The sequence below is a fragment of the Aethalodelphis obliquidens genome, unplaced genomic scaffold (genome assembly GCF_003676395.1).
Source record: "Aethalodelphis obliquidens isolate GAN/ISIS:26980383/991018 unplaced genomic scaffold, ASM367639v1 scaffold8, whole genome shotgun sequence".
In the NCBI taxonomy this organism is placed as follows: domain Eukaryota; kingdom Metazoa; phylum Chordata; class Mammalia; order Artiodactyla; family Delphinidae; genus Aethalodelphis; species Aethalodelphis obliquidens.
In genome coordinates, this window is record NW_020837952.1 from 64,569,230 (window position 1) to 64,582,880 (window position 13,651).

Consider the following 13,651-nt stretch of genomic DNA (forward strand, 5'->3'; position numbering starts at 1 on the left):
CCGCTAAGAGGGGGCAGGACCGGAGCAGGGAAGACAGAAGAGGAAACACAAGTGGATGCAGAGATGCTCAGATGACCAGAATGTGTGAGCGTGCGATGGGGTAATTGTCCCCTCCCAGAGGGACACAGGGATGAAGAACCCCGGCACCAAGTCCGTTATCGGTGGACAGGGCATCAGCTTTGTGGAGAGCAGTTTGGCTCCATCTGTCAACACAAACACGGGCTCACCTTCAGCCAGAATTCCCGTGTCTGCAGAAGGATCCTATGGAGACACATCCATGGGCTCATGAAGAAGGGTTCCTTCTTGGAAGGAAGGAACCTTGGAAGGTTCCTTGGAAAGCTTGGAAATCACCTAACTGCTTCCCAATAAAGGATCAATTAAGTCACAGAACACCTACATTTTGGTGTAAGATCAACCATAAGAAAGAATGGCAGTCTCTATATTTACATATATTTTTACCTATGTATGCATAGGTGTCTGTATATAGTGCACACACACGGATGCAACCCCCCCTCAACAAAACGCACACAAGAGAAAGTCAAGAACGGGGCGCCCATCCGGACCTGGGAGAGGAACCCACTGGATGGCAGTGAGAGGTTCTCACTTCCTACTTATTTAAATTTCTTACAAAAACCAGTTAATACTTCAGTAATGGTGCGGGGTGGGGGGAGGGTAGAGTTTTTAGGAATAGAGCTGCTAGGACCTCTTAAGGAGGGGTCTCAAAATCGCCTCTGTCCAGGCCCCTGCCACTCATTGGCGCGGACATTTAGGAGGCGAGGCCCAGGGACCTAGAGGTGGTGGGCGGGACACAGCCCCGCCGATTGCACGCCGCAGCACCCAGTTCTTTACCCCTCCAGCCTCAGGGACAGTGTCCCCCACCAGAAGGTGGCGGAGGTGAGGCTGGCCTGCCGGGGTCTCTGGCCAGCCGCCCGCGCTCCCTACGGCCGCCGCCCTCTCTCGGGAGCACCCCGCCCCGCCCCGCCCCGCCCCGCCGGCGCGTCCGGCTCCGCCCCCCTGGAAGACTATTTAGCCCCGAGGCGCTGAGGCTCAGGCCCCAGCAGGGCCCCGACCGCCAGCTGACCGAGGAGGTTGACGCACCACTTCGTGACGCTTTGTGTTGGAGACCCTCGCCGACCTACCGGCGCCAGCCCGCGCGCCCCGAGGTGCGGGCGGAAGCGGTGGCTCAGCCGAGGGCCGCCCCCAACACCTGCCCGGCTCACTGCCCCCTCCGGCCCCGCCCTCATGGTCCGGCTCTTGACGGTCACCCTCGGTTGCATCAGCTTCCTCTACCTGCAGCTCCCAGGCGCGCTGTCCCTCGGCCTGGCCCGGAGCCGGCCGCCCGCGCGACCCAGGTGAGCAGGTCTCAGACCACCCTGGCTGCCGGGGCAGGAAACCAGGGTGCTCGGGGGAGGCCTCCCTCCGACCCCGACCCCTCCCCAGTTCCTCTAGCCCCTGGTTGGGGAAACCCCCCACCTGCTGCTGGGGCCCACCCCCTAGATCAAGGGCCAGCCCCAGGCTCTAAGCAACCCACCAGCAGGGCAAGAGGTTCCTCTTTCTCTGCGTGTCCTCCGAAGGCATGCCCACTCCTCGACACTGGTAGAGCAGACCCCTCAAAAGGAAAGGTCAGCTGTGGGAGGGGAGGTTGGAGGGGCCTCAGGCCCGCCCACCTCCCCCCACCCCAAGGGAAGGGCTGAGAGGGAGTCACCTGAGTCCTGAGCTTAGTGGCCCACAGAGGCCAGGGCTGCCCCTTGCCCAGGGAGGAGCAGGTAAATGGGCTACTGAGTGGCTGAGGGCCAGGCCCTGAGCCCTGAGCTCAGTGGGCTTCCCCTGCCCGTGACCCCAGGCCTGTGTGGAAGGGAAAGTGGGTGGGTTTATGGGTCCCTGAAAGGCTGGCCTGCCGGGCTTACTTCCTCCATCTCCCTCTGCAGGGAGCCCCCAGCCCAGACTCCTTACAGTGGCTTGCAGTCCCGGCACCCTGCAGCCCGGCCTGTGGTCTGGAAGCTGCACCAGGCCCTCCAGCCCCAGAGGAGTGCCAGCCTGGCCCCTGCTATGGGTCAGCCTCTCCGGAATGGCCCCCGCCGACACTTGGGTCCCCGCAGGCCCCGAGCCCAGCTCCTGCGTGTGGGCTGTGTGCTGGGCACCTGCCAGGTGCAGAACCTCAGCCACCGCCTGTGGCAGCTTATCGGCTCCGCCGGCCCACACGACTCGGCCCCTGTGGACCCCAGCAGCCCGCACAGCTACGGCTGAGGCGCGGCAGGCCATACCCTGCCTGTCCCAGCTGGGATGCCGCGCCCTAATCCCAGAGCTGCAGCTGAGCCCCCAGCCCAGAACTAGCCCCGAAGCTCCTGCAAAGAGCAGTCACTGGAACAGCGGTGCAGGCCCCTGAGGACACCCCCCCCCCCCCCCCCCCCCCCCAGGTTCTGCAGCAGCCAACCTCGAATGACTGTGGACACAGAAGCCAGTGCACGTGTGTGGACCCAGCAGATCCTGAACACCCAGGGGCTCTGCCCCTGGGGAGTATAACACTTGGAGGCGGTTGGCAGCATTAGAGGACAGGGTCTGCCCAAGGACGTAGGGCAGATGCCAGGGACCTGAACACCCTGGGCCACCTCTGGGCAAGCAGGAGAGAGGAGGGGCCCAGAGGTGGCCCAGCATGGCCTCTTCCCTGCTGGTCCTGACATGGTAGGGTTAAGGCTGGACTGCCCTGTTCCAGCTGGACCCAAGGTCACGATGCAGACTCCCTGCCTGGGTGCCCTGAGGGCAGCTGGGGAAAGGGTGCAGGGGTTCTGGGGCAGAGCAGGGCAGAACACCCTTCCCACTCCTTAGGGCAGGGTGGGAGTGGGGCGGGGCAAATCTCCCAGCCCAAATCTCTCAGTTAAGGCGGAAGCACCACCACCTCAAGGTGGGTAGGGATGGCCGAACAGGGGTTGGGGCCCCGCGGGCCACAGGGGCTCCCTGGGCCCCATCCTGCCCGGCGTGGGGACAACAGGAGGCTGGAGCAGGCTTGCCAGGAGCCTGGGGGAGGGGACTGGCCTCAAATTATCTGAAGAACAAGTCCACAGCCAGGGGGCGGAGTTCTTGGTGTGTGTCTGCCCCCACCCCCCACCCGCCACGGGGGAGGGGGAGGGGCTTTAAGTGCTGTGACACCAGAGCCTTTTGCTAGTCCTGTAGTACTGGCGCCCAATGCCTCACGGGTTCAGAAATGTGGTTTCCGTTATTTAACAAATGTTCATACAGCACTTAATTTGTCGATGTTTGCCATGTCACCCTCTCAGCCACCCTGTGAAGAGAGCATGCCTTTATCCCAGCTCTGCAGCCAGAGATCAGGAAGGCACCTGCGGTCCCTGCAGTGCCCACCCACAGAGCCCATACCCTGGGTCGCTGGCAGGCCTGCCCCTCAGACCCCCGGGGGCCCCCTAAGGGCGGGAGGCTCCTGGACGCGCCATCTGGCCTCCCACCCTTGCGCTTGCTCTTCCAGCTCAGGGCTCCCCTTCCTTCCACCAGGCCCCGTGGGAATAGTTCAGGCTGGGGAGATGAATTGAGGACAGCAGGGGCCCCGGGGGAGGAGCCGAGAGCGCCCAGGCCCTGAGCCCAGGGGAGGCGTGGATGTTGGGGGGAGGCTGGAACAGGTGTGTGCGTGGGGGCTGGATGGGCGGCAGGCTGGGCCTCAGAGCTGGGAGCCTGTGGCCACCGAGGGGTGTAGAGCAGGCAGGGAGGGTGGGCTATGGCACAGGGCCAGGGGGACTGGGGGGTAAGGAAGAGGAGGGCTCCGGGAGGGCCGAGTCAGGGAGAGTCAGGAGCTCAGCTCGGCCCAGATCCTCCCTGGCCTCGGCCCTGGGGTAAAGTCCCTTGCGGTCTGGTTCTCCACGCGGGATGCTCCCCCTGCCAGAACACCACCCCACACTGCACCCTCCTTGTGGCAACGCAGACTGCCAGGAGGCCCCCAGGATTGCACCACCTGGTGCCCTTGCCCAGGTGCTGCCTGAGCCTTGGGCTGTTTTTCCTTAGGGTCGCCCGCCATGGTCACAGCATCGCACTGTGGTCCACATGGCCCCTGAGCTCCAGACCGTGTCCTGGCTGCCTATCTGACACCCCACTTGGAGGCCTGGTGGCAGCCCCCCAGCTCCCCCACCCGCTGCCCCTCTCCTGCCTCATCTGGATCCACCGGCCGGCCCTTTGTCCCTTCTCTTGGTCCAAGCCACCACCTGCTTTGGGGTCATGGTTCCAGCCCCCACCCCACCTCCCCAGGCCCCTCTCCATCCTTGCAAGCCACCACCTGCTTTGGGGTCATGGTTCCAGCGCGCATCCCACCTCCCCAGGCCCCTCTCCATCCTTGCAGCCAGTATTTTCTGAGCACTTGTGGAAACAGCGAATAAACCCTGTCCCCCGCCCCCAGGGACCGAGATTCCAGCGGGAGGAGGCAGAGGAAACCAACCTCAAAAGTGCGTGAGGGATGCACGTGCACCTGGGAAGCTGGAGGCGCTATGGGCTCACACGGGCCGAAATCACTTTGCCGTTTTAAGTGGGGCCTGGTTGATTCTCAGCGTGGGCAGGAGGCGCCTCGCGGAGTGCCCAGCACCTCGCCCACTGCCCTCTCCCCTCCCACTCACCCTGACGGCGCTCGGTGCCCGTCCTTCGCCAGAGCGCCGGCCTCTTTCCAGTGACGGGACCGTCAGCTCCAGGTGGTGCGGTCCCTGCTGTGTCCTCACTGCCTAACTCAGCCCGCACATGACCAGCGCTGTGAATTCATCTCTGCCCTGACTCGAGATGGAGCCCCTCGCCCCAAGAGCCTGACAAAGACCCCCTGGACCAAACGTGAGCCCAAGACTCCAGCCTCGCCCAGTATTAGCAAGAATCACACCCTTGACAGAATCCTGGGGTTTAGCAAGAGCGCCCCCACCCTTGATGTCTCTCCTCTGGCTATCTTCCCTCCTGACCCCTGCCCACCCAGCCCACCCCAGGCCCCCTCCCTGCCTGGTGGCTGTAAATCCCCAGCTGACTGTGCTGGGGATTTACTCTGTGTTCAGAGTGGAGCCCGACCTCTCCCTTCTAGGAAAACGTGAATAAAGTCTTCTATCCCATTTTAACAAGTGTCAAAATGACTTTCTGAAATAAGCCCCGCCCCGCCCCGCCCCAAATCCCAGGTGCCTGGGGATGATAGGGTGTTGGGAGGGGCCTACCGCCTGGGGCATGGAGGTGTTTAAAGCTTGGGAAGCAGGAGTGGGAGTCTGGCTACAGAGCAGCCTCGACCCCCCAGGCAGGTCAGTTGCTCCAGGGACGCTGAGGTTGGCTGGCGGTGGGGGGGGGGGTGGGGGGGACCGGGCCGCTGGGGCTGCTTCTGTGCTGACACATTAACTCTCAGAGGCCAGGAGGAGGGTGGATGGTCACTCATTACCGAGGGCCAAGGCCAAGGGGCTGGGTGGTGTCCGGTCACTTATGTAACCTGTGGGCATATATACGGGCACCCGGGCCTGTGGAGCTCTGCCCCCTCTCAGGATGAAGGTGGCTGTGGTGAGTACCCCGGACCCCGCACGGGCTGCTCCCCCGGGGAAGAGGCAGCAGCACCATGCCCTCTCCCAGCGGGTTTCTGCCGCCCGCTCATCTGGGTCAAAGGTCTCCCTCCTTCCTGTCGTGGTCTAGCTGGGGCAAGGGTCGTCGGCCCAACCCCTGGGCTCCCTGCGGACCCAGGTCTTGAGAAGGAGATGCCGGGTAGGGGTGCTGCCAGAGCCGTGCATCACTGGGGAAGCAGGCATCCTCGGCATCCACCCTGCAGATAAGGACACCAGGAGCCTGGAGCACCCACGCGCCTGTGCTGGGAGGGGCTGTGCCCTGGGGCGCCCACTGCGTCTGACAGCCTCGTACCCCCTTGGGGATGTCCTCCCTCCCTCACGGGGCTGGCATTGTGGTGAAATGGGTTCACTCCCCCACCCAACCAGGACCCAGACCCTTCCCTGGTCTACCGGCCTGATATGGGGCCAGAGGCGGCCAAAGACAGGGGCAGCTTCCGAAACTACATGGTGAGCACCTGCGGCCGCCCCTAACTGCTCCCCTGGGAAGGGCAGCACCTGTCCCCTTGCACAGCTCCAGGGGCCACCCTGGGGATACCCCGTTCACGTCTCGCGGGGCCAGGCCTGGGATTGGGAGGCAGTGGCCCCCTGGGTGTGACGGGCAGGGGTTGGCGAGCCGCCTGGCTGACCTTCTGCCTTACAGTCCGGCCCTCTCCTGGACCGTGTCTTCACCACCTACAAGCTTATGCACACGTGGCAGACCGTGGACTTCGTCAGGAGGAAGGTAGCTGGAAGACTCCCAACCCGAACCCCCCGAGGGCCGACGCTGGGGCTACGCTGACCTCTCCCTTACTGGCCCAGCATGCCCAGTTTGGGAGCTTCTCCTATAAGAGAATGACTGTCATGGAGGCTGTGGACATGCTGGATGCGCTGGTGGACGAGTCGGACCCCGACGTGGACTTCCCCAACTCCTTCCACGCCTTCCAGACGGCCGAGGGCATCCGGAAGGCCCATCCCGACAAGGGTGTGCTCCCCACCCGCCCCGGCTGGTGGTGGGGGAGGGTGGAGGTCCGGCCCTCTCCCAGCAGGCCCTGCCCCCCACCCCAGCCCCAAGGCTGTCCCTCTGCCCTGGCCCCTGCACCCCCTCTAGCCTGCCCTGCCCCTCTCTCTCCCCCAGACTGGTTCCACCTCGCCGGGCTCCTGCATGACCTGGGGAAGGTCCTGGCTCTGGCAGGGGAGCCCCAGGTGAGGAGAGGGGTGGAGGGGGTGGGCAGGGCGGGGCCCAGGGCAGCCTCGGCTCTGGGCTCTGCTCTGGACACCCACTTGGTGGGCAGGCCAGTCAGGCCCACCCACCGTTGCCTGTCCCTCCCCAGTGGGCAGTCGTTGGAGACACCTTCCCAGTTGGCTGCCGTCCCCAAAGCTCTGTGCTTTTCTGGGACTCTACCTTCCAGGACAATCCTGACCTCCAGGACCCTCTGTACAGGTATGCTTCCCTCGCCATTGGCCCTCCCCTCTGCAGGGTGTTTCTGAGCCCCCCTCACCCTCTGTCTCTCCCTGCAGCACAGAGCTTGGCATGTACCAGCCCCACTGTGGGCTCGAGAACGTCCTCATGTCCTGGGGCCATGACGGTGAGGCCAGTTAGAGACAGCAACAGTGGGGACTGCGGTGGGGGCCACGCCTCTGGGTGCCTGGTGGTGACACCCTCTCTCCCCCAGAGTACATGTACCAGATGATGAAGTTCAACAAATTCTCCCTCCCACCGGAGGTAGGTGTGGGGGAGGAACCAAACCAAGAACCCCGCCCAGCCTAGCCCAGTCCAGCCCGGCCTGGCCCAGCCTAGCCCAGGTCACCCCAGCCCAGCCCAGCCTGGCCCAGCCTAGTCCAGTCCAGCCCAGTGCAGCCCAGCCCAGCCCCGCCTGGAGCGTGGGGTGCGGCTCCTCCTGCCCCAGGCCTTCTACATCGTGCGGTTCCACTCCTTCTACCCGTGGCATACGGGCGGCGACTACCAGCAGCTGTGCGACGAGCAGGACTTGGCCATGCTGCCCTGGGTGCAGGAGTTCAAGTATGCTCGTGCCCGTGGGGGGGGAGGCGGGGGAGGGGACCCGGGGCTTCATGAGGCACTGTCCCTCTGCGCTGCAGCAAGTTCGATCTCTACACCAAGAGCTCTGACCTGCCAGATGTGGACAAGCTGCGGCCCTACTACCAGGGGCTCATTGACAAGTACTGCCCCGGTGTCCTCCACTGGTGACCGGCCTGCCCACCCTGCCCACACCCAGCTGGGTGCCCTGGGGTGACAGCCACTGTCAGGCACAGTGACGACCCACCCTGGCCTTTCTAGGGTACCCCACATACCCACCTGCATTCCCTGCCCCGTTGGCCCCTCTCCCCGGTTGCAATAAAGACTTTGAAGCAGCTCGTGAGTCTGACCCTCAAACCCTCACTGAGACCGAGGCGTGTCGTGGCAGGGCAGTCACTTGGGGGGGCGGGGGGCGGGACAGGCAAGTCCGCGATCTCATGGACACGCGTGCCCGGCCATTTCTGCCGCCATAAGCATCTTGCTCGTCCTCCAGCTCTGGCGTCAGAACCTGGGGTCACCCTGCCCACCTCCACATTCTGAAAACAGCCACTGAGTCCTCTGGGCTCAGTCCCCTTAAAGATGACAATACAAAATACCTGATAGCTAGAAGAACGCACTACAGGAAACATCATGATAAATGCTCAGGTTAACTGCCATGAACACGACCCACGAAAACACGCCAAGAAACCCTCCGTGGGCCCCAGGGTGCAGCCCTCACCTTGGCCGACAATCACCTTCTTTTCCTTGTGGTTTCGTCCCCCAAGTGTGCACCCCTCATGCTGCAGTTCAGCGTCAGCCTTCCCTCTACTAGCGGTTTATTCCTTTGAAGAAAGTGGCTCATGTGTCTAGGGACTTCCTGTTGGGATTTGCTGGTTGCGTCCCCATGGTATCTATCAGTATACTTTCCTCGGTCTTTCTTGCTAACTGGTAAATAAATTTAGAGGCTTAGTCAGATTCAGGTTTGACTTGTTGAGGGCAGGGGTGCCCTAGAGGCGGGGGCTGTGCTTTATCAGGAAGCCCCGCTGTTTCCCGTGTTGTCAGAAGCTGCTGTGCGGCAGTTCAGGTCTAAGAACACCCTCCACCGGATAGAGTGAGAACAGCAAGGCTCCAGTTCCATCCTCACTCACCTGGTAGAGCCCCGCAGTGAAGAGCAGCTCCCCTGGTGCTGTCTGGTTCCTGTTTATGGAGGAAAGGGAAGTAAATGCTCCTGTCTCTCTCTTAATTTACCGTTCTGCAAGAGCTGGTTCCCTAGCATCCTTCAAACATGATCAAGTTGTCTGTTTTTGAATCAAGAACGCGTAGATTTCAGCATATTTGCGCCTCAGTGAGTTATTCTTACTGGTGCTCAGACAGGGTTGGGGAGGGTCTTTCCTGTGGGCCCCTGGCTGCTTCTGACCATCGCAAGGGTCTCTGGGATGTCTTGCCGCGTCTGGTGTAACAAGACGCCCGACTGTTTCCTGTGTCTGCTGTAACAAATTATCACAAGCTTGGTGACTTAAAACAACAGAAGTTTATTCTCTCAAGTGCTGGAAGGAAGCCAGAAGCCTGAGATCAATGTGTCAGCAGTGCCCCCGCCGGAGGCTCCGGGAAGATCCAGCCTCAGGTGACACCAGCGCACCCTGGCTGGTGGATGGCTGTCTCTTCTCTGTCTTCACGCAGCTCCGTTTCGGTGTGTCTGTCTCCCTCTGCCCCTCTTATAAAGACACCTGTGATGGTATTTAGTGCCCACCCAGACTATCCAGGATGACCTCCTCATCTCAACGTCCATAATTATATCTGCAAGATGCTTTTTCCAAGTAAGGTTACACTCACAAGTTCCAGGGATCGGATGTGGACATCTTTGGGGGCCATTTTCCAGTTTACCACAGAGGCTGCCCTAGACGTAGAATTGGCCCTTTCTCCAAGGAGCCTTGATTTTGCTGAGTGGGAGGTGGTATTACAAATCCACGTGCTGGGGCTGAAGACCCAGTCACTTCTTGAATGTCCACTGGTTGTAGCCACGAAAGGTGGCACTGCCCGCTGCCCCCCCTGCCTTGTCCAGGCTGCTGCACGGTCAGACCCTCCCGTTCCGCTCAAACCCCACCCAGGCCCTCCCTGTGTACCCCAGCCCCTCTGTGCGCTGGTGTCAGGAGAGGACGGGCTCGAGTGCGTCAAGAGGCTTTGCCCAAGCTCTCCTCCACTCGCTGTGCTTCCTTCTGGAGAATTCCTGCCTGCCCTGGGCTCCCTCGCACCGTCCCTGGGCAGCCTTCCCAGCCGTGGCCCCCTCTCAGCCTTTGAGCTCAGGCAGGGCCGGTGCAGGGTGCCAAGGGGGTCCCTCCCTAGAGTTGCTTGTGGGGTGCAGGGGGCTCTGAGCCTAGACTGGGTGTGGGCAACGGGGCCTCTCAGCCTTCCTGGGAGCAGGGAAGAGGCTGGGGTGGGGAAGAGAAGCATGAGCCCCAGAGCTGGGCAGGGGGATGTTGGACAGATGCCCCTCTGGGACCTGAAACCCCCCGGGGGAGCCTCCCCAGTGCAGAGCAGGAGTGGCCACCTTTGCCCCTGCTCCTGGGTCCCCAGGCCTCTCTGTGGCCCTGCAGACCCTAACCTGGCCACCTCCAAAAAGGCCCCAGCGTGGGGGAAGGGCAGCGGGGGCCAGGGCTCCCGTATTTCTGTCTACCAGGGCCCCGCTGGGAGCCTCAGGGCACTGGGGCAGCTGAGGAGCCCGCAGAGAGGAGGAGGGGCTTGGCCTTCCCTCCAGCCTGCTCTGCTTTCTGTCACCGGACCACTGCACCCGCCCCTCCTGCAGCCCGCCGACTCCCACGGCCTGGGTCAGGCCTTCCAGCACCCTTCTAACTAGCCACGTAGCGGCTGATTATGGCCTTGTTACTCTGGCCAGGCCGAGGGGACTGTGACCATAGAGGAAGGTGGCTGCTTCCAAGGGCACTGATGGCCTAAGAAAATACAACGGTAAGTTCAAACCCCTACATTTCAGGCTCAAGCCTGGACTGAAAGAGAAACAGTCTGTGGCTATACCCAGACCGCAGCCCTTAGGGCTTGGCAGGCAGCTGCCTGGCGGCCCCCGAAACTCTAGGCTGTCAGGGGCCTGTGAGGTCACTGCTATTTTCACCCAGAGCCGTCATTGCCTTTTCACTGAGCCCACATTCCCATGGTGACAGAATGTCACAATGGGGGCAACGGTCGTGGCCCTGTCCGTCTAGTCCTCACTCTTGCAGTTTAAAAAAAGGTAAGTTTTACTTAAGAATATCTTTTTTTATCTTTTGGGCGGCGCCATGTGGCTTGCGGGATCTTAGTTCCCCAACCAGGGATTGAACCCAGGCCCTCGGCAGTGAAAATGCTGAGTCCTAACCACTGGACGGCCAGGGAATTCCCAAGAATGTCTTTGATGAAGTAGTAAAAGCTATCGATACTGTTAAGTCTCCCCCTTGAGTGCAGCTTTTTTTTAAGCTGGGGGGGGGACAGGAAGTTCTGTGCGGGCAACAGCAGGACGGCTGCCTAGGGAGAGCGGGTGTGGCCCCAGCTGCCAGCTCAGCGGGTCAGTCTTACTCGGGAGAACAACTGACAAACACACCCGAGTCACTCAGCCTTGGGGATTTGGTGATCATTTCCTCAAAAATGGACAAACTGAGGGCTTCCCTGGTGGCGCAGTGGTTAAGAATCCACCTGCCAACGCGGGGGACATGGGTTCGAGCCCTGGTCCGGGAAGATCCCACATGCTGTGGAGCAACTAAGCCCGTGAGCCACAACTACTGAAGCCCGCGTGCCGCACTGAAGAGTAGCCCCCGCTTGCTGCAACTAGAGAAAGCCCCCGCGCAACAATGAAGACCCAACACAGCCAAAAATAAATAAGTAAATAAATTTATTGTTTAAAAAAATGGACAAAGGAAAACGATGACAGCATTTATTGCCAATGATAACATTTAGCTTTCAAGAAACAATTGGGATTTGGGAAAACTTGTGTCCACCACCGTGAACTTGACAGCTTCCTCATACTTAAAGATTTGTCTGATAAGGTGGATGGTGAAATTAATGAGTGTGATTTTTTTAGACTGTACGATGGAATGTGTCAACATCTGGAAGATTTGCATAACTCACTGAGCCAAGATTTTCCAAATGACCAATATGTGACCCACCAAAATCACACCTGAGTAAAAATATCCATTCAGAGTACAAGAGGCACACATGGATTTTCACGTGGGAGAGGACAGAAAGCTCACTGGTAAGGTTTCAGATTCCAAATTGCAATAACCCCCAAGAAACTACCACTCGCACCCCACGACCCCAAATCAGCGGTCTGATGGAATGGTGAGCCCCCAGTCGAAGCCCTAGCCATGGTGCCAGCTTGGAGACGGCGCCGCTGGGAGTCGGGCTGTGGAAAATGCCCTGTGTCTGGGAGCCATCTGGTGCACGTGGCTCTCACTCCTGCACCCGCGACACCTGGAGAAGCGCTGATGCCTGTCCCAGTGACCGGGTGATGCTGCATGTGGAATGCACTTCTCAAGGAAGCAGTGCTTCCTCCCACAGACAGCCCTCTGAGCTGGGCAAGGCCAGCCACGTGGCCCTTCTGAGCACCTCGGCAGCAGAATGAGCAGAAGGCTGAGGGGCGTGACCAGGGCTGACCTCCACTGGGAAAGGGCTGCTGGTGCAGGGCTGAGAGGCCAGGAGGACTGGGAACAAGCTCCTGGAGACCCATAGAGGTGCAGTGCTGAGTCCAGCAGCCAGCTTAGTGGAAGACGGCAGCGCCCTCTGCAGACGGGCCCGAGGGCTCAGCTGCCTCAAGACGGTGGGCGTGGAGGCCCGACCAGCCCTGCCTCGTGATTGTTGCAGGACAAGCACAAGCTGTATTTTTTCCTTGCTGTCCTTCAAACATCTTCTGGAGGCTAACTTCACCGTTCAATGAGATGTGAGATGTAGAATTTCGAGATGCGACTGTACTGAGCTCATGGGTGGGTGTCCAGCTGGAGCCTGGAAGTGATGTGGGTGCCTCCCCACCTGGCATGAGCGAGGGGTTTCGAGTGAGATGTAGAGTGGCTGCCTTGCGTTAGTGGAACGTTGTGTGGGTGTGGGGAGGGAGTGTGAATCAGAAAGATGGACTCATCAGGGGCCTGGGTACCCAAGCGGGTGGGTGTCGGAACTCTTCCTGTGGACAGAGGCTCTGCCTTTCCACGAGTCTGGGTGGGAGGCTGGGCTGCACTTCCTCTCCCACCTTTCCTTTTGGAAGCCAAGAAGGGGAGAAACTTGGTGCTCGCCCAGGAGCCATGGGGCCCACAACCCAGCCCCACTGGACTCCGGAGTCAGCCCTGGGACCCGGCACTGTGTGTCCTCACCAGGCCAGGCTATGGTAAGGTTTTGCCTCTGGTCAATCTCAGTAAGTTTACTCTTGGTAAAGGGAAGTTCACGTGAATTACTGGCTCATTGCATTTGTATGTTTATTCATTTATGGGGTTTTTTTGAAGCTTGGGAAGATTGTGTTGCGTCAGATGACTGAACAGTTAGAAAATAAATTAAATTTATAAAGCACTTAGAATATTTTAGGCATTTAAAATTTATAAATGGAACCCTTCAGAGTTGTTGCTAAAACCTGCTAGAGTTAGATAGAAGAGAGAAAATGAAAGTACATGGATTGGGAGACTCACTACTGTTAAGAAGACAATACAGTTAACCCTCGAACAACTCCGGCTTGAGCTGCACGGTCCACTGGTATGTGGATTTTTTTTCACTAAATACATATTACAGCACCACATGACCCTCGGTAGGTTGAACCTGTGGATTTGGAACCTCGGATATGGACGGCAAACTGTGAGGTTATCCTCGGATTTTCAATTGGTTAGTGTTGGTGTTCCTAACCTCAGCGCTGTTTAAGGGTCAAACTACTATCAAAGTGATCTACAGATTCCATGCAATCTCTATCAAAATTCCAATGGCACTTTTTTTTTTGCAGAAATAAAAACATCCATTCTAAAATTTCAAGGGATCCCAAATAGCAAAAAAATCTTGAAAAACAATAAAGCTGAAGGACTCACACTTCCCAATCTCAAAACTCACTATAAACCTACAGTAATCAAAACAGTGT

General features: G+C 59.6%; 2 protein-coding genes across 3 annotated transcripts; both read left to right on the forward strand.

Annotated features, from left to right (window-relative positions):
• Positions 1–1,015: 1,015 nt before the first annotated feature.
• On the forward strand, positions 1,016–5,280 carry ADM2 (adrenomedullin 2). 2 transcript variants are annotated; one of them, XM_027108145.1, is made up of 2 exons: positions 1,016–1,352; positions 1,929–2,360. In XM_027108145.1, exons 1-2 carry the CDS (start codon positions 1,243–1,245, stop codon positions 2,245–2,247), a joined length of 429 nt encoding a protein of 142 aa, XP_026963946.1. In that variant the 5' UTR covers positions 1,016–1,242; the 3' UTR covers positions 2,248–2,360. The 2 variants fall into 2 exon arrangements, 1 of the variants encoding a protein (XP_026963946.1); XR_003433111.1 differs by lacking the exon at positions 1,929–2,360 and adding an exon at positions 2,418–5,280 and having other exon boundaries at positions 1,243–1,352.
• Positions 5,281–5,924: 644 nt separating this feature from the next.
• Positions 5,925–8,459, forward strand: MIOX (myo-inositol oxygenase; the record flags this gene model as incomplete). Its single annotated transcript, XM_027106033.1, has 9 exons — positions 5,925–6,017; positions 6,211–6,291; positions 6,369–6,531; positions 6,685–6,752; positions 6,881–6,990; positions 7,068–7,135; positions 7,223–7,272; positions 7,457–7,569; positions 7,647–8,459. Coding segments are annotated over 9 exons (855 nt in total), but the record flags the coding sequence as incomplete, so codon positions are not given.
• Between the last annotated feature and the right edge of the window lie 5,192 nt (positions 8,460–13,651).

Excerpts from the sequence above, each read along its gene's own strand:
- ADM2 (XM_027108145.1), top strand. The coding sequence starts at position 1,243 with ATGGTCCGGCTCTTGACGGTCACCCTCGGTTGCATCAGCTTCCTCTAC. Across the intron at positions 1,353-1,928 it reads CGGCCGCCCGCGCGACCCAG|GGAGCCCCCAGCCCAGACTC; the intron begins GTGAGCAGGTCT and ends CTCCCTCTGCAG.